The 23,286-nt window shown below is 25.0% G+C and overlaps 7 protein-coding genes across 8 annotated transcripts in view; 4 read left to right on the forward strand and 3 right to left on the reverse strand.

Moving 5' to 3' along the window:
- The first annotated feature begins 103 nt into the window (after window positions 1-103).
- On the forward strand, window positions 104-3,170 carry LOC108554620 (ankyrin repeat domain-containing protein 13C). 2 transcript variants are annotated; one of them, XM_017909953.1, is made up of 10 exons: window positions 104-355; window positions 603-841; window positions 926-967; window positions 1,107-1,211; window positions 1,284-1,415; window positions 1,496-1,707; window positions 1,801-1,932; window positions 2,032-2,193; window positions 2,253-2,653; window positions 2,779-3,170. In XM_017909953.1, the coding sequence occupies exons 2-10, from the start codon at window positions 718-720 to the stop codon at window positions 2,792-2,794; spliced, it is 1,326 nt and encodes a 441-aa protein (XP_017765442.1). In that variant the 5' UTR covers window positions 104-355; window positions 603-717; the 3' UTR covers window positions 2,795-3,170. The 2 variants fall into 2 exon arrangements, with proteins under 2 accessions (XP_017765442.1, XP_017765443.1); XM_017909954.1 differs by having other exon boundaries at window positions 2,095-2,193.
- Window positions 3,171-4,998: 1,828 nt separating this feature from the next.
- On the forward strand, window positions 4,999-6,017 carry SelT (selenoprotein T). Its single transcript, XM_017909946.1, has 4 exons — window positions 4,999-5,269; window positions 5,389-5,518; window positions 5,604-5,787; window positions 5,885-6,017. Exons 1-4 carry the CDS (start codon window positions 5,136-5,138, stop codon window positions 5,995-5,997), a joined length of 561 nt encoding a protein of 186 aa, XP_017765435.1. The 5' UTR covers window positions 4,999-5,135; the 3' UTR covers window positions 5,998-6,017.
- Window positions 6,018-7,981: 1,964 nt separating this feature from the next.
- LOC108554611 (protein FAM122A) lies at window positions 7,982-9,673 on the forward strand. The gene is made up of 5 exons (XM_017909944.1): window positions 7,982-8,208; window positions 8,292-8,355; window positions 8,565-8,965; window positions 9,038-9,178; window positions 9,266-9,673. The coding sequence occupies exons 1-5, from the start codon at window positions 8,093-8,095 to the stop codon at window positions 9,579-9,581; spliced, it is 1,038 nt and encodes a 345-aa protein (XP_017765433.1). The 5' UTR covers window positions 7,982-8,092; the 3' UTR covers window positions 9,582-9,673.
- A 2,032-nt stretch (window positions 9,674-11,705) lies between these two features.
- On the reverse strand, window positions 11,706-13,998 carry APC7 (anaphase-promoting complex subunit 7). Its single transcript, XM_017909942.1, has 6 exons — window positions 13,930-13,998; window positions 13,512-13,835; window positions 13,019-13,428; window positions 12,535-12,949; window positions 12,116-12,390; window positions 11,706-11,928 (listed from the first exon to the last, which is right to left on the reverse strand). Exons 1-6 carry the CDS (start codon window positions 13,996-13,998, stop codon window positions 11,706-11,708), a joined length of 1,716 nt encoding a protein of 571 aa, XP_017765431.1.
- Window positions 13,999-14,997: 999 nt separating this feature from the next.
- Atg3 (Autophagy-related protein 3) lies at window positions 14,998-17,667 on the reverse strand. Its single transcript, XM_017909943.1, has 6 exons — window positions 17,441-17,667; window positions 16,376-16,564; window positions 15,740-16,027; window positions 15,488-15,637; window positions 15,230-15,357; window positions 14,998-15,160 (listed from the first exon to the last, which is right to left on the reverse strand). The coding sequence occupies exons 1-6, from the start codon at window positions 17,510-17,512 to the stop codon at window positions 14,998-15,000; spliced, it is 990 nt and encodes a 329-aa protein (XP_017765432.1). The 5' UTR covers window positions 17,513-17,667.
- A 756-nt stretch (window positions 17,668-18,423) lies between these two features.
- Window positions 18,424-22,883, forward strand: twy (fas-binding factor 1 twitchy). The gene is made up of 12 exons (XM_017909926.1): window positions 18,424-18,607; window positions 18,888-19,513; window positions 19,715-20,230; window positions 20,316-20,536; window positions 20,615-20,777; window positions 20,950-21,241; window positions 21,519-21,751; window positions 21,853-21,996; window positions 22,103-22,267; window positions 22,345-22,502; window positions 22,618-22,750; window positions 22,806-22,883. The coding sequence occupies exons 1-12, from the start codon at window positions 18,424-18,426 to the stop codon at window positions 22,881-22,883; spliced, it is 2,913 nt and encodes a 970-aa protein (XP_017765415.1).
- A 101-nt stretch (window positions 22,884-22,984) lies between these two features.
- The window catches only part of LOC108554597 (uncharacterized), a 940-nt gene continuing 638 nt past the window's right edge, over window positions 22,985-23,286 (reverse strand). Inside the window, exons 4-5 of the mRNA XM_017909927.1 lie at window positions 23,189-23,286; window positions 22,985-23,004 (exon numbers count right to left, since the gene is read on the reverse strand). The exon at window positions 23,189-23,286 is cut by the window's right edge and continues 29 nt beyond it. Of these exons, the coding sequence (XP_017765416.1) occupies window positions 22,985-23,004; window positions 23,189-23,286 (118 nt within the window). The remainder of the gene's footprint in view (window positions 23,005-23,188) is intronic.

The following is a 23,286-nucleotide window of genomic DNA, read 5'->3' on the forward strand; positions in this document are numbered from 1 at the left end:
TATATAAATAACAATATTGGCGTAAATACGAGATATATTCATAAATGTATATATACATAACTAGATATATATGTAGGGTATAGATGGTACTAGTTCATGAGTAAATACCGTTTTAATGTAGTGGTATTAATGCAATATACATTTGGACAACTTGGGATAAGTAATATTACAATAAATTGAAATTTGATAAAATTCATTTTGAAAACATATACTTTTTAATGGTATTGTTAAAGAATGATATTAGAAATGATAAAAATAATGAGGTGACCAACCTACTTTGATTACAAACACGACCACCTAGCATAAATACGAATAACAGGCAGAATTAAAAACAGCGGTAGAAGTAACAACATCGGTAAAAACAACGATAATTACGCAACTTAAAAGTTTTTTATAAATATATGAATCTTTTAAGCGTTAATCGTTAAAAGACATATGTATAAAAATATCGATGTCTGTATGTTAACTACAAAAATATTCAGTAAAATACAAAAATCATTCATTGATTTTACTGCTTATTAAGAATATAACATCAAATATTGAATTTCTATTCATAAATAACTTCTATGTAACGAAAATTTTGGTATGATTATTTAATATAGCATGCCACATTTTGGAAATGGAATACAAGGAAATTACTATTATATCAAGAGGGATTCGATTAGATAAAGAAAAAAATTATTACTATTTTGGATATCATTTTCCTAGCAAGAATAAATGGCCATGGCTGAGAACTCGGAAAGTGAAAAATATCCTTTACATAAATGCATATTTCAAGGAGATGTTAAAACCTTAAGTTCTTTAATTAGAACTTACAACATCGCAGAAAAAGATAGACAAGGTTAATATAAATATTGTAGATATATGTGTTAGTAATCAATTATAATTATGTATAGTTTAAAAATAATTCAATTTCTTTTTATAGGAAATACTCCTTTACATTTAGCTGTCATGTTAGGAAGAAAAGGTAAAGACATTTAAAATGTTTAATGTACGTTATTAAAATATGTAATATAAAATATATAAGAAATATTACAAAATATGTTATATAAAATATATAAGAAATATTACAAAATATGTTATATAAAATTCAAAATAAAATTTAGAATCAGTCCAACTATTACTTGCACATGATGCCCCAGTACAAGTAAAAAACTTAGCTGGATGGAGTCCACTTGCAGAAGCAATCAGTTATGGAGATAGACAAACCAGTTAGTGAAAATAATAACATTAAAATATATCACAAAGAAATAATTTTAATATCAGTTGTACATTTTTTATAGTATCATTATTGGTGAGAAAATTTAAACAACAAGCTAGAGAGCAAATGGAGGAAAGCAGACCAAATTTAGTAGCAACATTACGTCAAATGGGAGATTTCTATATGGAATTAAAATGGGATTTTCAAAGTTGGGGTACTTAATGTTATGTCTGAATTATGGTTTTAAAATTTTATAAAAATTATATCAATTTACAAATATCTTTAACATTTTAGTGCCACTTGTGTCTCGTGTACTTCCTTCTGATGTTTGTAAAATACATAAAAGTGGAGCATCCATAAGGACGGATACTACTTTAGTAGATTTTAATGACATGAGATGGGAAAGAGGTGACATATCGTTTATTTTTAATGGTGACCAAAAACCAAGCAAATCATTGGCAGTACTTGATAATAAGGCTAAACGTTATAAGAGAGTAGGATATGAGGTCAAATTATTTTCTTATTAATCAATATTTATAATTAAATATCTTTCATGTTAATAGTAATAATAACTTTATTACCATTGATTTATTTTTTAGGAAACTGAACTGGAAATACAAGATGAAGTTGATATTCTTATGTCAAGTGATATAATGGTAGCACAAATGTCAACAAAAGGTATTACACTTTCAAAAACTCAAACAGGCTGGATATTTCGTGAAGATAAAAGGGTAAGGCCAATACTGTTGTTTTATCTTATGATTCTTCTCCTCCTTCTCCTGCTTGTTTCTTAAAATTTTTTTGAGATATATCTCAAATATTTAATAAAGGAGATGGTAGGACCTTTCCATGCGGACTTTTACCAAATTAATGGAATGGTTTTGGAAAGTAAGATACGACGAGAACATTTAAGCGAGGAAGATCTACAAAAGAATAAGGCTATTATGGAATCATTAACAAAAGGAAGCTCACAAGGATTTACTAATAGAAAGGTAAAATAAATTAATAGAGTTTTTATTTTTTTTAAGTATACTAATTTATCTATTTTTAGTCTCAAGCTAGAAGAGCTTCTTTAAATCCACCACCAGAGTCAAATATTACTTGGGAAGAATATATTATGGCTCCACCTGGTCACTGTCCACTTCTTGGAAGAAATCTTGTTTATAAGGAAAGCAGTAAATCATTTAAAGCAACAGTTGCCATGAGTCCAGATTTTCCACTCACTGTTGATATGTTACTCAATGTTTTGGAAGTAATAACTCCATTCAAACATTTTAGAAAATTACGAGAATTTGTTTTGATGAAATTACCACCTGGGTTTCCTGTAAAAATTGATATACCTATTTTGCCTACGGTGACAGCAAAGATTACTTTCCAAGAATTCGCTTTTCGAAATGATATAGATCCTAAGCTGTTTCAAATACCACCGGATTACCTTGAAGATCCTATGAGGTAAATTTAGAAAATGGTTATAGATTTCTCATATATATATATTACTTATTTGATTAAGTAAAGTTTTAAAATTCAATTGTTTTCTTTTTTTAGTCTTTATTAATAAATTTAATCAATTATTTTAGATTTCCAGATTTATGACAGCTCTGTGCACTGAAGATAACTCAAGTCAATTATCATATTAAAAAAAAGCCACTTTTTCTTCAAAATACTATTTGGAGAAAATTATTTGGCTTTTAAATTTTTTCAAATTGCTGCCAAGAAGGCCTCCCAATAAATTACAAAGTACACTTTTAAAAAAGATGATTCTGATTTTGAATATGAAATATAGCAAGTATTCTTGTTGATAAAATTACACAAATAAGTTTGAGGAGCGGCATACTCTATTTACAAGGTTGTACGCTAAATCATAAAAAAAAAGCAACTTAATAAACTTATGCACATTAAGGCATACATTCTACACCATAAAGTGCATAAAAAATGATTATGTTATATATCTTATTTTCTCTCAGTTTAAGTTTTAAATTTTTCTTTTTTGCATTTAGCAATTATTATTTAACAAGATATTTTTGTGAAGTAAAAATATTTGCAATATTTATTTATAAAAGAAATCTTTATCTCTTTTGAAGAGAGTATTTTTAATTAGTAGAAGATATTGGAGGCGAGTATTATAAATAAATTCTTTTTTAAATATAACGGCCAAATAGCGCCTCCTATTCTACTTTATTATATTGATTTAATCATTATCAACATGATTTTTAAAATATAGTGATGCAATTTATTGGTATTATTTTAAATGTGTTATTCTGCACATATCTGGCATTTTGCTAGCTAATTTAGAATTGTAATATTATATAATATATGTATGTGTGTGTTTAGTTTAAAAATTTTTAAATAAAAATTATAGCAAATCATAACATGGTATGTATTGTTTTAATTTTGAATCATCTGTATCAAAAATAATTCTAGGAAAAAATTAAATATTTTTTTTTAAGACAGGTAGTTAGCTTGTGCAACAATAGAAACAGCAATAGTTGAAAAATAAAGGCTAGAGGCGAAGGTGTAAATAATATTGAATAATAGCCCAACAATACAGAGAGTTGATTGCTATCATGGCTAACTTGAATATTGTTAGCTAATAATAATGTCGTAAGAAATAAAATCCATAATATGCTTCAAATTCACCCAGCAGCCAAATTATTTGACCTTAAACTAGTGATGTTGTATTAACTTTATGGACATGGTAAAGGAACTGTATATCAAAATGAAATCCCTTCTTTTATATTATTGCATTTAAATAGTTATTATTCAAGACAAATTATCAGTGCTGTGAACATATCTAGTTATGTAATGTATTTTAACAGTAAAACACCCAACAAGCTAAGGCATCTCAATAATATTGCTATTAATTATGTGAACTTAAAAAATATTGATTAGGCTCTACAAGATAACATGCACATTGTGTGCTAGTCAGAGAACTTTAGTATCAAAAGTAACCTTGATTTCTGTAAGAAAGAAATATAATTAAGCAAATAGAGGATCAAATATTCTAGCGGCAATATTTATGCGTTTTGTGAAGAACAAAAGACGTAAACATATCTGTTAGAATTAACGAAACATATGCATAATTCTAGATGATCATTTCAGACCTGAACCTAGGGAATCTTATGAATGAAGGAATGTGCAAGTATTTCATCCAATTATATCTTAAGAATCCTTAGGCAACTTGCCATATCCTAGAATAGTCTAACAAAGTAGGATATAATACCCCTAACTTAAATCATCGAGCAGACGAGATCATGTAATATGATCAGTATAGCAACAAATGTAGACATGGTTACCAAGATGAGATTCTTATTAAAAACAATTATCTTAAATCTAGTTCTTAATATGTTACTAGATAATAGATGCTAGATTTAATTCTTGAGAGAAAAATAGCGTATTTTTTATTTTTACAATAGTTGTTTTATTTATATTATTTCATCGTACATATACTTACATTGTATAAATTATTTAATAACGTACAAAAATGTAACAGTAATAATTAAAGGTCATTAAACAAATAAATTTGCTCATAAAATTACTACATTTTGTTAAATTATTTTATTTCTATTTCATTCTCGAAATCTGGCGTCTAAACATAATTATATAAAAACAAATTATACAGAAGATGAATAAATATTTTTAATTTTGTTACAAAGACAAAAAGTTGTAAGAAAAATTTGAACAAGTGAATATTTAATTTAAGTATATAATTTAGTATTATATTAATTCATTGTGCTCAATGAATCTGATAAGATTATTTGGTTTAAATGGATTCGGTTCAACTCGGTTTTATTCGGAACTGTACTGCTTAGCAGCAAATAGTAACTAATTGGTATAGATAGGTGTACAGTGTTAGTTGGCGTCTTTCAAGAAGAAAGAAATATAGTCGTTTTGATTAAAATTTTGTACAATTGATAAAATTTCAATGACTTAAAGAATGCTGCCTCGTATGAAATTAATTTTGTGTTTTTGCGTCATTTTATACGCATTAGATAGTAAAGCTGACGGCAATCAAGTTTCATTAACCAAACTTGGTACAAAAACAGGACCGACTTTAAAATTTTTTTATTGGTAAGTTTTACAATTTTTGCTATAAAAAATAATCACTTATTTTATTTATGTAGTGTACTTCAATATACGTATTTGAATTTCATTGATTAACCAACAATTCTTGTCTTTCCTTTTTCCAGTTATTCTTGTGGATATAGAAAAGTTTTTGAAGAATATGCCAATATCCTTAATAAAAAATATCCAGAATTACAAATTAGTGGAGAAAACTATAATCCCTCTCCTAATAAGATGTTCATTGCTAAATTATTAGTAATTATATATTTTTTTTTTATATATATGTTCATATATTCAGTATATGATATATATAATATATTTTTTCTTTTTTCTTATTCAGAGTCTTGTAAAAATTTCTCTAATAGTTTTAATAGTAATTGGACTTGATTTTGGACAGCCACCAGCATCGTTGTGGCAATGGTGTATAGAAAATCGAATCTATTCTTGTATAATGATATTTTTCATTTTTAATGCTATAGAAGGGCATTTCTTATTGTCAGGAGCATTTGAAATACATTTCAATGGTAAACAGTATCTATAAGTTAATTATGATAAATATAACTATATAAAATTTTTAAATACGTATTTCATATTATCTACAAATTAGTTATTATGTTTTAGATGTTTCTGTATGGTCAAAACTGGAAACTGGCAGAATACCACAACCATTTGAGATATTTCAAATAATAGATGCTCATTTAAGTATGCAGTATGCAGATGTAGATATAAAATAGATTAATTTTAATAAGAAATCCAATGGCATTTTTTTTCTATTTGTACCAAATGTTAAATCACTGTGATTATGGAGCTTTCATTGTTGCAACTCTGTAATTGTTAAAAACAAGTATTGTCATTCCCATGTTTTATATATGTACGTATTTTACTATAAACCTTGCCATCTCAACTTAGTTAAGAAAATATATTCAAAACAAATAGAGTTTGCATAAGGGAAGCAGAAATAAAACTTTTAATATTGTTCAAAAACTATTTTTCATTTTCCATCTTAACTTAGGAATTGGAAAAAGAAATAAATAATACTATTTAAAAATAATAATTATAGAAATAAATATTTGGAACTTCAGAATATCTTTCAATTAAGATATATTTGAAATTTTTATTTAAAGATACAAACACTTCATGGTTATTTTTATCTATATTCTTCCTAAGCAATTGCTATTGTTTTTAATATTAATTGATTCATTTAATGATTTCTAGAATCACAAGTAGTAAATGTTTTTTTAAAAAAACCAAAATGATAAATTCTGACAATTGAATTTAGAATACAGTAAATAAGTAAATATTAAATAATACAAAATTTTTTAGTAAGAAATATTTTTGGTTGTGTGATAGGATAAATTGAAAATATAATAAAATAAAATAAATAAGTAATACAAAAAATAAATACAAATAAACGTTATTTTTACTTCATTAATAACAAATTTGCATTGTATTTAAATGAACATAAAAATATAGAATTGAAACAAATAAATTTATAATTTAGCTAATACCTAAATTTTATGTATATGTATATATATATAGTTATGAAAAAAGTATATTTATATATACATATACACTATTAATAAATCATATCTGGAAATAAATCATTATTTCAATATTTTATTTCAGAAAAATGTTATTTTATTATAAAAGATATTTGTTTTAATTTCAGAACATAATTTGAGATAATAGAGGGAAGGTACATGTTTAGAATTAATATATTATCATATTTAAATCTTTGAGAAGTAACAAAATTAATAAAATATTACGATATCTAAATATAAATTTTAAATAATTCAATTGAAAATGCGTCCGTTAAACAACCCTTTTGTTTCATACGCATCAACTATACATATTCATATTGACGAGAAAATTATGAACTTGAGATTTGATTTTGCATACAATTATCGTTCGTTTTAAAAAAGTATATTGTTCAATTCAATTTATTTCATTCTTTTGTATACCAAAACTTTAGAATCGTTTCAGTGCACAAGTATTATTGAATGTTGCGCCTTTTAAAAGAAAGAGAGAGAAACTATGATTTTAGAGAAGGATCATTGAAGATAGCATAATTCTCCTCCCTTTTTCCCCTTACCAATAATTTATGTAGTAGTTAGTTTTACAATTCGATCATGTATTCTTAGGCCCGTAGATTTAACGAAAGTCCAAGGGTACCAACAAATTCAGTGTACTTCTTAATTACGAAAGATTTTGCCTAAGGAAGCAAAAGGATCATAGCCAGGTCTGACATACGCGTGCTTCGTGATAAGAAACGATAGGTGTTTGACGGTCAGTCGAAAAAATTGTAATTTAATTGTAGTTAGTGATAGCGTTGAAGAATCAGGGGTTACAAAATTAAATCAAGTTATAATCTGCAACCCGGTTTCTGTACGGTGGTTTAAGTAAAAACTAAAAATCAGAAATATCTGAATTCTCTGTACTTGCTACTTCGTTCTTTTGCTATGCATATTTTCAATTCGATAAAATCTATATTTCAATAGTTTTCTTACTTTATCATTTTATCTTACAAAGCAAAAGATTAATTATAAATATTTCGCGCTAACAGCGTATCAAAACGTAAAACGAAAATCAGAGCGGCAGAGTTTAAATGAGAGCTCAAATGCGGTATCTTCTCAGTTCTCATGCTAAAAAACAGAATTTGCTACTATTGAATTGTAGAACAACATTTGCAGAAAAAGGCATAATATACATTTATTTTATGCCAAGAATTCATTGTTGATTTACTTAGTAAATTACATTGTACATCTCCAATGTACTTTGAATCTGTTAAAAGTGTCTCCAGACAAATGTACCAAAAAATAGTTGGTCTGGATGATCATGGATGTTGACTACACAGTAGTCAGTTTAAAACGATCTAGTAGTGCACCCATGATCAATAAGATCACTGCAACAATGTCTGTGACATCACCTTCCGCTTCTGCGCCAAGGTATTTTCTATTGAATTTAAAATCAAATTGATTATAATTAATTAGTCAAATTGTACAATTAAAAAAAATTTAATTGCTTTCAGGGATGTTCCTTCAAATTTTAATATATTTTCAAATTCATCTCGCACACGACGTTTCAGCACTAGTGTAAGAACAATTCTTCTAATGTCAATATCTGCTATGTACTATTTTTAAATTACAATTAAACAATTGTTCAATATTGAATATAAATGTAATGATTATATAATAATTAGCTTCATTAAGAATTAAAGAATTATTTGGTATTTTAATTATTTGGTATTGTAATTATTTTATCATTAACTATATTTTTATCTATCATATATTTGTTGTTTCAGAGTTCTGGAACTGTTCCTAGGCTAACGCCACGTGTAAGTCAATTGAGACAAGAAGAATGTATTGATGTTGCTGGTCGTGAGGCAGCACATGAGAAAGAAATACATAGTGCCATGCAGATCTCTCAATCCTGGGAGGATCTTACCATAGAAGCAGAAGGACTATCCTTTAAAGACTCGGAATCAACTTCATTACAATTTAAAATAGAATCAAGGCCAATTGCCAAACGAATTCTTGATCCATTGAGTATCAACTTATCTGTAAGTGGTCCAACTATATATTCTTCACCATCACCAACAAGAACTGGATTTGGTCAGAGACAGTGCTATTCACCTGGTGTACATGCAGCTACATGGAAAAATAATTTATCACCTAGTCCTACTAGAAAAGCTTTCGCTACAAGGTATGTTTATTTCTATATAATAAAATATAATTTATATATGTGGTTTTATCGATATACAATTTGTGTATTTAGACGGAGCCTAAGTCCTATTGCAATACGACCAAGTTGTTTAGCATCAGTCAAAAGAAAATTTGAATTAGATGATTCTGGAATGGATCAATTACATCCTCCTGCAAAACGTACCTCTGGTTTGTTAACTTCTGCTTCATCTAGGTAATTTTATTATTTAGAATACATTAGATTTTGAATTGATGAAATGAAATTGTAGTAATATTTATGATGTTTTCTTTTTTGATGTAGGTTGGATGTTGCAATATCTAGTCCACATCCAGGAACTATTAGCTCAGCTGGAACTCCAGAATCTTGTTCCAGTCTTGATTCTCCTGGCTTTTCTTTCCGACCCGTGCATAGCCCATCACCCGGTCCAGGTGCTCCTTCGATTATTAATGACGATCCATCTTCTTCCTCTTCGTCTTCTTCTTCATTTTCTTCGTCTTCCTCGTCTTCTTCCATTACTTCTTCTTCTACAACTATTTCGTCAGAAGGATCGAGTGTACAGGTCAAAACTTTTAAAGAAATCCAAAACACACAAACTACACGAGAAAATAATGAATAAAAGGAAGCATTTAAAAACAAACCCTGAATGAGGAACATGTACCATTGCGATGGCAAACTTATTCTTATGAACAGTAAAAGATGATTATTAGAGCAACCAATTTTATGTATTAAATTTATCTATAGACCATTTTCTCACATTTTTTGCCTATTTGCATTCTGGTCATTCCTATTTATTAATTTTCGCGTTGTGCAAATTGTCTAAATATATGTTAGTTACATCACAAATGATGCTTTCATTCTTATTAAAATGCTTATTAATATTGTCATATTGTCAAATGAAGTTGAAGCGATGAGATGCATATACAAATATATACATATATGTGTAATATGAACGCAGTTCCAAGACCAAAGCGAATTATTTAGAAAAATATGCGTGCTTCCTACCTTTAAGACTGAATTCTGCGTTTTCTAAATACATCGAATCCAAAAGTTTTTTTTTTGCTTAGAAAGGGTACATATATATGACGTTGGTTATTTTAATTTTATATGATAATTAAGCCACATCATTACAGTTATGACCCTTTTTGTCAGTGAACAACCCTGCCAATGTATCCTTTGTGCGATTCTCTTTTTCAAAATAAGTAGATAATAAATAAGCATAAGTTTAATGTGTACATCGATTGATTAATTCGCGCGTTAATAGTATTATTGATTCCATGAATCTCCAATCCTGTATAGTGTGTAAATAAATTATCTAGTATGTATGTACTTTTATTCTGTGTATACAATATTTCTCAAAATGAAATGTACAAGACAAGACAGTACTTTTTGAACAAATAAACGCAAAAGATCAAATAAAATATTTTTGTGTTTCAAAGGAATATACAATTTACTTAATCTTAATATAAAAATATGAGAGGAACAGCTAAATATAATTAGTACTTTAAATTATTACAGTAATCCGTAATTGTAAAAAATACTTAGCAAAAATATTTTAATATTGCAATGAACAAAGTACTTTAAAAAAAGTAGTATTTTTATTTATGTTTATCATTTTTTAATAAAAACATTAAAATAAAACATTTTTTAAATATTGATAAAAAAAATGTAGTATATTTAATAAATATTTAGTGACCTAAAATTTATTCCTTAGAAATTTTAAGGAATACAAAAAATTATATACTAAGACAGTATGAGCATTTTTAAGTATGCATTCAAATTATAAACTGCAAAAAGACTTTATGTTGTTTTTTTATTATTATTTCTTTTATATCAAAGATAATTATTTAAATTTTTACTTAATTTACTTCTTTTGTTAATTTTTGTACATGTTAATAAACTTTTATATTGCTCACTCAATGTTTTTTTAATATAGAAATTATTAATAGAAAATTTGAAATTCTAAACTTTTCTATGATGAGATTATAGCAAATTATATTATTTTTAGTTCACTAAAATATGTAGAGCAATATTTCAAATTTTATAGTAAGGATATTAATTATTTTAAATATAATTTTTTAAGCATTTCATCAATAATCCATTTTCAGTTAGTGTTTAATAAATGAATTTCACTTAGTAATTTTAAATCTAGATGCTTGTATAATTATAAATTATAAATAATAAGGTTTATTTAGCAATAATTCTGTTAATTACAACAGACAATTATTGTATAAACAACTGAATATACTATTTGTATTAACAGATTATAATATATAAATAATATAAATTTCGGTACATAATTATTTGTGACCATTATTAATACTTTTCGCAAGTTTATAAATAAAATTTTTCGCCTTTTATCCTCTCTTAAAAAGGGAGTTTTCATCCTTGCTAGGGATAAAATCAAAAATAAATTTTAAAAACAAGAAGTGATATAAATATAACAAAGATAATAACAACATAATATTAATTTCAATATAAAATTTCTTATTCATACAAATATGAATGAAAGTTATAAAAACATTAATAATAGTTTCAGAAAACAAAAAAATTAAGAAATCTTTTTTATATAGAATTTTTGTAATAAAAGTAATATTTTGCTATACTTTTAATTATTGAAAAGACATTAGTGATAATTTACAAAAAGGTAAAAATAACAGAAAATTCAATATACATAATGAAAGCTAATTATAACTCTAACTTAATTATGCTGAACCTATTTAATTTTATAAGATTTTTTATGTTATTGACTATTTGCCTCCAGATCCATATCCGACCACACAGCTTCAGTTTCACTTTCATCAGGTGCTTCATCATTATCAGTGTCTGGTAAACCATCACCAACATCGTAAGTTGTATCTGTTTGTTCTTCACCCACAGTCATATAATATGCTGAATCTAGTTTATTTGAAGAGTTGTCTAATCTGTGCATGCCTTCCAATGCTCTTCTATTGCTTGGATCTAGGCTAATTTAAGATGTTATATTGGTTTATATGATTTTAGTATTCTATCAATTTTTAAACAGAAACATGTGCTATATGTTATACTATACATTGTTTCTGATAAATTGTACGTATTTTATTTCTATTTATTATAATATTATTACTATTTACCATTAACAAATAAATGAATAAATAAACTTAGAAAACCTACTTTAATGCAATTGCATAATGATCCAAAGCTTTTTCCTCATTGTGAACTCTTGCCCATAGATCACCAAGCATCTGATGCAATTTACATGTTGTTTGTATCTCTACTTGTCTTTCAAGTAGTGCAATTGCAGCTTCCAAATTCATTTCTTGCTCATATATCTCAGCCAATAAATACACAGCAGGTAAATAAATTTCATCTTGAAGTAACGCCTTTTCTAAAAGATTTTTTGCTTTTCCAACAGAAACTGGATCTTTCATAAGTACTGATGCATAAAGCTATATAAAATTATTTTTAATTCATAATTAATCTTCTTAAAATATGTGTCATATTACTTGGTATATTAAGTTAAGTAAAATATTACTTATGATTTCAAATTTTATATATTAAAGTAAACTGATATAATTAATTTGTATAATTACCGTAAGAACCCTTGCAGTATGTCCAAGCTGTTTACAAGATCCACTGGCAATATTAAGAGCTTCACGCAATCTATGCATTCCTACAAGACAATCTACCAAACCTTTATGTGGTTCATAACGATATGGTTTTAATTGTACTGCATGCCTAAAGAAGAACAATGCATCTTGATATTTTTTCTGTTCTATCAGTATATTTCCTCGAAGAATTGTTGCTTCTATATCATTTGTATTTAAATTGAAAGCTTGTGCTGCCAATGTATTTGCTCTACCTAGTTTCCTAGTAGCATAAAGAGAATATGCCATAGCAACATATATTTCTCCTGTGCACTCATTGCTTGCTGTTATTATTGGGATCAGTCTTTCAAGTTCCTTAATACTATGTGTTTTGTATAATACTGCTGCATAAACATCAACCCTATTCAGTAACAACATATAATATTACAATTTTATAATAATCATGATATATTTATAAAAATCTTATTACCCTTTCATAACATCTGGTTCTATAATTCTGGCTCGTCGTAAACATAATAAGGCATTCTTATCATCTCCAGCATAATAATAGCATTCTCCCATTGTTGTTAATAAATTAAAGTTATCCCTTAGTAGATTAACATTATCTAGAGACCTTAATGTTGATACTGCATGAGTATATTCTCTATTATGTATATGTGCATGAGCTTTGATCCATGTATTCAACCAATCTAAGTTTGATAGATTGGAAGCACAACCTACAATTAATGAATTTACTTCAATCCCTTTTACTCCAAGGGATAGAAGACCTTCTGCAGCTTCTAAGGCTAATGGACATTCCTTTAAAACTTCCTTGTAAGTAGTAATAGCAGAACGTTCCATTCCTTGTTCTTGAAACATTTTTGCAAGTGCCATATTTACCTTAAAAAGATAAATATTCATCAAATTATACAAACATTAGATTATTAAACTAGATTATTAAAACTAAAATTCATAAAGATTACTTTTGGAGTTCTCTGTTTCCCAGGTATACTTTGTAACACTTGAAGTGCTTCTTGAGAATTTTTTAATTTTATTAAACATAAATGAATTTGAAATTTTATATCAACATCTGTTGGTAGATCCTTTTGACCTTCTAAAGGTTTTGTAGCACCTTTAGATTTTAATAAACATTTACGAAACTGTAAACATTTTTTATAAAGTGCTTCTGCTCTTTTATATTTTCCTAAATAAAAGTGAGCATCTGCATAATAAACATAAATGTGGAATTTTCCATGTATTGGTAATAAATCTGAGTTGTGTTCACTTAGGGATAGCACTAAATTTGCCTATAATATGGTGATAATTACATTAATTTACTAAGTTTTGTCATTATTTCAATTATGAATGAAAATGTTTTTAATTATTTATTAATTTACTTACAAGCGAAACAACATTTGAATATAAGGACTGTTCATACAGTAGTTTTATCTGGTCATACAAAGTCGACATTTTCTCTAAAATATTCTTTTAAATTACGAAGTAGTACAAATTCTATTACCAAATAATCTTCTTAACCTACGAAAAATGAATTTTAAAAAAATAATACAATCAATATATCATGTTAATATAATCATGTAATATCATGTTAAATGTAATATAAATAAATCATAAAATGTATAAATGGTATTTGTAAGTAAAATCTATACTTTCAAATGTCCAATTTGAGAAGTGACATTTAAATACAATATGTACAACTACCGCCATTTTAAAATCGAAGAAAAGCTGTCACATTAAACTATCTTATTATAATTACTGATTTAAAACGCTAATATATTAACTTCAAAAATATAATCACTGTTAATATCCTGTATTTTATATTGTTATTATTAATATATATCTTACATTTTACAAATTTTTATATCTTTAAAATTGTTTTCATATTATAATCTTTATTTTTATTTTAACATTTTAAAACTAATTTTAAGAAGTATCTTTATAAGTCCTCTTTATTATACCACCGCTTTCACAGGAATTAATTGTTAATACGTAATATATCGGATTGACTTCATGTAGATAACGTGAAATTTAATGGGTAAAAAATAATTTTAATGAAACTCAAATGTATTTTTGAATTCAGTTTTTATATTCTATTTTTCATTATTGACATAATTGTTTATATACGTTCACATATTATTTTATAAATAAGTATATATAACTTTATTTCTTCTTTATAAATAATTTATAAAAAAAATACTAATTACTTTGTTCTTATAATAATGATAAAATAACAAAATAAAAATTATAACAAGTTTTAAGAAGTAATACATAAGAGCAGTCAAATTCAATTTTATATTTCAATATCTTGTACACATATAGATATAGCCTTCTGAACTGAAATGTATTTATTATATTGTATGTTTCACAATTCTCTTAGTTTCGTTACTTATTATATGCTTATACACTAAAATCACGTTCATCCTTAAGGTACAATGAAAATTTATAAACTTCCTAACCAGAAGCATTTAACATAAAATTTTGTGTGTAATCATATTCGATTGTAGGAATTACAGATTGCACAAATTTGAGAAATATTATAAGATACATATGTACTCCCAGCTCACGACCACCTTCCATTACAGTTTCAATAATTTTTTTCATTACTTCAGCATGTCTACAATTTCATTTTAGTGAGTATCTTATACAGATAAATGTGAAGAATCATTAATTTATTTAAAATTACCTGCAAGGATGAACTGAAGCCATTAGAGGTCCAGGTATATGAGGATGTACTTCCATTGTAACAGTCTTTTTAGCATGATCTTGACTAACATCCTCATACATTTCTTGTACTGTCAAAGGCTTACAATTCTTTTATGAAAAATTATATTAAAAATTAAAATTTATTTATGTTCTATAAATAATTCTTTTTATATATTATATGTAAAATAGGTATATATACTGTTACTATTAGCATAATATAATTTGTTAAATTACAAACCTCATCATATCCTGAAAGCCATAATCGAGGTGTTTGATAATACTTATCATATGTAATATATAAATCATATGTACGCGTATGAATAATTTCTCCTTCAGAAAATGATTCCCATTTTTCCCTGGCTGGTTTTTTTGTAATTTTTGCTGTATACTATTTAATTTAAATTTAATGCAATTTTAACATTGTTTTATAAACCACAATAGCATACAGATTAATTAATTATAACATGATATTTGTTAAAAATTAAAATACCTTGTCTTGTTCATCTAGCATCCCACTGACTTCAAAAGCTTCCATATCTGCAGCATCTTCATTATCATCATCATCATCATCATCATCATCATTATCATCATTATCAGCATCATCTCCATTATTTTCTTCTGTACCAATTGATTGAGAAAGTTGTGTTTCATCTAATGTCATTTCTGTTATTCTTTCTTCAATTCCACCGATGCTTGTGTCATAATGATGTGTATCAACCCAACCACCTTCTGGATCATCGGTTTCTATAATACATTCTTGTTCCTTGCTGTATTCAATCTAAAATTCAATCTGATATTAGAAATTTATGACACCAATTCATAATTATTAATTAAAAACTTGGTTTTGTATATTTAATCATATTCATTAAGTACATACATATAATATAAAATATTATAATGATTAGTATACTTTAAGATATTAGTTAAAAGTTAAAAAATTAATACTTTTAAAACAATATAAATAATGAAAATTTACAATTGAAAATTTATTAACAATATAAACCATACATATAAAATAAGAGAAAGAAACGTTGAAGTGTAAAATTAGTAATTTTTCAAAAATCAGTAGATTTTTGTATACAAATTTAGAATAAATTATTAATTACATAATGTTTAATAGTAATACCTGTTTGCATCTGCGAGTACAAGGAACATTACGTGTCAATAAAAATTGTTTCTTTTTAGGGAGATATGACTTCATCCTATCTTCATCACCAGTAGCCCATTGCCATGTTGGGCAATGATGTACCAAATGATCACCAGCTGCCACAAACTCCTCTGGTGTTAATACCCCAGTTTCTCGAAATTTACTTTCCTTTAATAATATACATTTTATGTATATTAAATGAAATACATTTAATGAAAATAAATTAATATATTCATAAAAAATAATTTATATATATATACATGTATTACAAAATATTCTAATATAAAAAAATTTACAAAAATTAAAATTATTCCATAAATCATTTCTTATTTGTAAAAAATAATAACTGATATTATATAAAAGAAACAAAACAGGCTACAAATAGAATTAACAAAAGTAAAAAATTATAACAAAAAATAAAAGAGACTTATAAAATAAAATATAATTACTATTAGGAGGAAAGGAACTGGATATAATTATTTGAAATAATAATAATAATAAATAAATAAAATAAAGATACATAAATATATGTCAAAAGCTATAGAATTATCCTAAAAGTAATAAAAGAACAAAGGCCTATAAACAACAAAGAAAAATACATATTTTTATAAATCCATTTTATTTTAATTTGACATTTCTTTTGTTACATAGAAAACTTGTAAATTATGAATAATTTCATAATTATGTTAATAACAATATCATAAATATATATTATTTTTACATTATTTTTATATGGAAAATAATAATTTTATATATATACCTTTACATCACAATTGTATAGTTATAATAAAATATAAAAACAATTATTCAATTTAGAAATTTATTTTAAAAACCTATCATTTTTAAGTTTTGTTATGAAAATCATATAATAAATTTATTACAATTTCATGAACATATAGCAACATAATGTAAACAAATGATTAAACAGTATATAGTAGTGACATATTTTTTATACAAAATTATGTGACATATAACACATTTTATTTGCTTATTATTTTCTTAAGATATCTATTTTGAAGATATCATATTTATGTTCAAGCATACCTTCAATACAGGGGTTAAGTATTCGGCAACACCAAGCGCAGTACCTTTTACGGAATTTATGACACTCTGCATCTCTATTTCGTGAAACAGAGAACTTAAATTTATTAAAAGTGGAAAAGATCAGAGTGAATAATTGCTAAGTGCAAACATTCATATAATAACAGTTTCCAACGTATTATCGATTTAGTTGAATATGAGAGTCATATATGCGATACCAAAAAACTCCCCTTTCCATTAAGTTCCCCTACTATCTTTTACTGTTTCCCCACTTTTTGGTACATTTAAATGAGCATGCGTATAGAAATTGACAGTAATTTATAACTAAACTAGGTAAATAATTCTGTATACATAAGAAAATGTAATAAAAATATTTTAGATATTTGTATAAACTCAATAACATACGTTGTTACAGGATTATGTATATATTTTTTATAAAACTTAATATGTCTTATGTTTTTTACACCTGTATAATTCTTTACTAAATCAAGTTGAACTTTCCATAGTTTAGCGCCAATTTCAAGCAAATTCATTATTTTATATTAAAAGATATAGATAACTTTTAAATAGGACACTATTAATTTTATATTATATTTAAAAATTATATATTTTTCAAAAAATGCACCTGTAAAGAAAACAATAAAAAAATATTACATATGTATATATATCAGTTATTTATTCATTTTTCTTTATACTTTACGATTCGATTTACAATCACCATAGCAACCATTCACCTCACAAATCAAATAACAGTTTTAAGAAACGAATACAGTTGATGAGATGTTTAGTTAATGGTTTGATATTTAAAAAAATAAGCGAAGAAAGATTTTCTTATAATTAGTGGTTTACAGTAAATGTATTATAAAAAGAAAATAATAATTAAACGGTTGATTAATATTCTTTTAAGAATATCAGTATTTTGATTTCATAAAGAAATGAAACAGTACAAAATATTAAATAATTTATTATAAAAATTTATATCAATGATGGTCGAGCGTACTAAAATTTCAAATACAAATTTAGAAGATATTACAAAGGCATTGGAAGACATGGACAGTTTAGATATGGAATTATTTAATGATTCGTTTAAAAAAACAAAATCTACAAATGTCATCAAAGATTCTAATAAACAATCAGATGCAGAAATTAAAAAAAAAGTTATATTTAAAGGTGCTTTATACATTTAAAATAAACACACAACATAAACTGGTGATTTATATTTGATTATAATATTTTTATTATTAGCAAATTTATAATGCTGTTTAAACGTCAAAATTATTTTGAACCTTTTATGTAAAAGAGAAATTCAAATTTTGTAGTTCTATATAAATATATTTTATTTTTAATGCAAATAGAGTTAAATAATTACATTTTAGACCATTTAAAATGTATTCTCATTTTTTAAATTACACATTTTTGTAAATAATTATTTAAAAATCTTGATATGTAGATCCAAACGAAGATGATTTATTAACTGATTTGCTATCTGATGAAGAGACTTCTGTAAAAGAAAAGAAGAATCTTTTTGCATCTAGTAGCAAAAGTAGTTTAATGGAAGATCTTTTTAAGATAAAAAACCCAGTTACATATATGACAAGTATTAGTTCAAGTAATGAGCTAGAACATCATTTTGAGCAAAAAGAAACTAATCAATTGTTTTCTCAAAAACTAAATGGTTATTCTGCTTCTAAAAATAATTTTACTATACCACAAAGTGAATCACCTAAAGAGAAAAACAGACAAAAATTAAGAAATGTTTCTAAAAATGAAGAGGATATTTTGATAAATTTAAGTAATGTATCTGATGGAGATAAAGTAAAAAGATCATCTTTAAAAGAAAATTTATTTGAAAACCAACCTCATTCATCAAATTTTATAAATTCTATCATTCCTAAAAACATTAAAAAAACAGAGTCTGAAACTATGATACAAGAATCAAAATTGGATTCTATTGATTTATCAACTTCTAAACTTCTTACAAAAGAATTTCGTAGAGGTAGAAGGAATACAAAAATTATAAATAATCCTCTTGGTTTACTACCCACTGATGTATTGTCAGATCAAAGTCTTGAATTGGTAATTATATTTTATTTTATAGAAAAATATATAATTAAATAATATATATAATGAAATAGGGAGAATACGGTTTATATATCTCAGATAATATGAAAGAATATTCAAATAAAAATCTGAAATGATTGAATAAAAATATCAATTAATGTATAGAATAATGTTAATAGTATTTATAATTTTAAGTATATTGTTTTCATTTTTAAGGTAACAAATGAAAATATGTCAATTAAAAATGCTGTTATACAAAATACTAAGGCAGTAAAAGATTTACCAGAATGGTTGGGTGGTTCCAAAAAAATAGAAGATACAAAATCAGAAATGCAAAATGAAGAAACAGCTAAAATAGATAGAGTAGTTACTTCAAATCAAAATGTTGAAATTCACAACACAAATATTGCAGTAGATTCAAAAATACCTGGTGCAAATGATTCAGAGGGTACATCTATCTCCCCAAAACCCTTTAAACTATTGTTTGATACACAACAACTAAATCAACAAAATGCACTTATAAATATGGAACAACAAGAACATGAATTAAGAACAGCAGCACTCCTTTCTCAACAAAATGAACAACTACATAAAGTATCAAATTCTCAACATTCTATGCTATGTAATCAAGAAGAACAATTTAATGCTCTCCTAAAATTACAGTTTGAAAAACAAGTTTTATTAGAGAAACAAATAAAAATGCAGCAAGAACGAATTAATCAATACTTTCATGTAAAATATTTTGAATATAATATTGGATGCTTACAAACAGAAAATGCAAGTGAAATTAGAAACTTTTATTTTTTTATTTTTTAAGGTCTTAATGACACACTCTATGCCAATATCAAGTAGTACAACAATTCATACATGTTGTAAAACAGATTTAGACGAAGAAAGAAAGGAATTTACAAATGAAATAAAAGAAACAAAAAACATAATAAAAAAATTAGAAGGGGAAAAATCAAAATTAGAAAATGAATTATCTATTATAAAAGAAAAACATGATAATGAATTAACATTTCAAGCAGAATTTTATGAGTATGTTAATTATGTAATATATTCCATTAAATTATTTTTAAACCTTTTTAAAGTAAAATAAAATAATTTGATTTTTAGAAGACAAATGAAATTTTTAAAAGAAGTAATAATAAAATCTGAAAAAAGAGTTAAACAAGAAATAGAATATTTAGAAACAGATTATATAGCAAAACTTGAAAAACTAAAAAATGAAAAATTGCAAATGGAAAATCAATACAAGGAAGAAATTCACAATTTAAAGGTTATTTGTTTTGCATTCCATAAGTATATATATATATATATATATAATCTACTTTGATTATTATTATTTTATATCAATTTGGGTATATAATTTTACACAATTAATAATTATAGATACATTGAAATCTTTTAACATAAATAAGAATAAATTTTATATTGAATTTTCTAATTAGGATGAACATGCTCAACATATACAAGAACTTTGCAAATTACATGATGAAAATATAAAACTCCTACAAAAGGAATATAGTAATATAATAGAAAACATATCTAAAGCTAAGCAAATGGAAGATCAAATTATACAAACTATGACAACTCGTAGAACTGATATAGAAGATATATTACAGAAAGCTAGTGTGATTATTGAAGGTATGGCAGAAAACAAAAAAGTATTGGAAATTAATCACAATGAAATAATGAAACTTAAAGAAAATACTCTAAAAATACAAGAAGACAATATAAAAGGTATGTTTAATAAATTTTTAGCATTCTGTTAATGTTTTACTTTTTGCTTAATATAAATAATTCTTTGCACTAAGAAAAAAGATTTTAATTAATTACGTTTTAAATAATAGTGAAAAATGTTTTAATTGATTTGTAAATTTTTACTTATTTCATTTGGTTCTATATTTTGTAGTTATAACTATAAGTTACAAATGAATTATTTTTAACTTGCTGATAATATCAAAAATTTTATATTAAATTTAACTTTTTAATATTTAATATTTAATAATATTTACAGCACAGACACTTGAATTAAAATATCAAAATAATTCCTTAGAGGAATATCGTAATAAATTTATACAAACAACAGAAAAACTTGATATTCGTCTTACACAACTTATAATTGAACTTCAAAAACAATGTACACTGTGTAACCAAACGGAAGAAACACTTGAGAAGAGAACAATGAGTCTTTTACGAGAAAGAGAATTATTTGAAGAAAAAATGAAATGGGAAAGAGACTATATGCAGGCATAGTTAAATTATATTTCAAAATTAAGATTACTACTGCTATGTTAAAAAATTATATATATGCTGATATCAAATAATATGTATTTGTATTATAATTGTAGGCATTAAAGGAATCCTGGATAAAAGAACAAGAGAAACAATTAAAATTACTTGCAGAAGAAAAAGAAGTAATTGCAATGGAAAAAGCACAACTAGAAGTTTTGAATAAATTGAAAAATAATAATAGTGAAATTGTTAAAATAGAGGTACAAATAGTCATAGGATATTATGTCTATAAATTTTATGGTATAAAAATGAAGTATATAATTATTTAAAAAATATAAAAATTTATATATATTTTAATCATTATAGTTAGAAGCAGCTATTAAAACTGCACAGGAAGCTGCTGAATCTGCTAATCGAGAAAGATTAATATGGCAAGAAAAAATTAATGAATTAAATACTCAGAAACAAGTTCTACAAGATAATGAAAATTTACTCATTTTACGTGCCAAAGAACTTGAATATCTTACACAGGTGATATTTAGAAACATTTATTGTAATGTTATAATTAACTTTTTAATGTTAAAAGAAAATTATTACTTCATTGACAGTCTACTTTAACTAAAAGGGAGGAAGGAATAAAAGCTTTAAAAGATGCGAAACACTTGGAAGATCAAAATAAAGAAAAATTTAATCAATTACAAATACAAATTGAAGCATTAATGGAACGAGAAAAGAAGACTGCAATTGAAAAATACAATATTACAAAGTAAGTACACTTACATATTTATAGTTTGAAAATATTTTCTTTCTAAATTACATAATATATTTAATTTTTCTTTGTTCTAAGTCCTTTATTAATATTAAGTACATTTAATTTAAAGGGGTAGAATGAATTTATCTGTTTATGAAAATGAAAAACCAGAAAAGGATATAAATATGTCACATAATTTTCAAAATGATATAATATCTTTCTCTGAAATGCAATCAAAATCTGAGATCCCTACAGAATTTATGGTAAGAAAGTACATAAAAAATGTATTTATCTATTTTAATTATTTCTTTGTTTCAGAATATTATAGATCCAAACTTAATTATGTTAAAATTTAATTTTAATGATGAATTCAATTCTACTAGTAAATATATGTAATCTTTTGAAATTATTTACAAATTAGGAAGTATTACCTTATTAATGTAATAATGAAAAAATCTTTTTTTTTTTTTTTTAGTTTAAAATATAGGAGACTTCATTTAGACTTCCATATCTTCACCTACAAGTAAATAACTGTATTTTAATTAAATCAAAATAAAAAATTTTTAATTCTATGTCATGTAATTTATATAATAAATATAGTTTAAAAATTTGTAACTAATAAGATAACTAATAAATAACATTTTAACAATAAAAAGTAAAGCTAAAATACAAAACACTTTTTATAATGCAATTAAACTTACCACTATTAACTAAACAATATTCTTGCAATATATCAGCATTTTTCTGTAATGTTTGTACTTCTGTAATTAAAAAATTTATTTTATGAAGTTCATTCCCT

The sequence above is a fragment of the Eufriesea mexicana genome, unplaced genomic scaffold, assembly GCF_001483705.2.
Source record: "Eufriesea mexicana isolate 0111107269 unplaced genomic scaffold, ASM148370v2 scaffold38997, whole genome shotgun sequence".
NCBI lineage: Eukaryota > Metazoa > Arthropoda > Insecta > Hymenoptera > Apidae > Eufriesea > Eufriesea mexicana.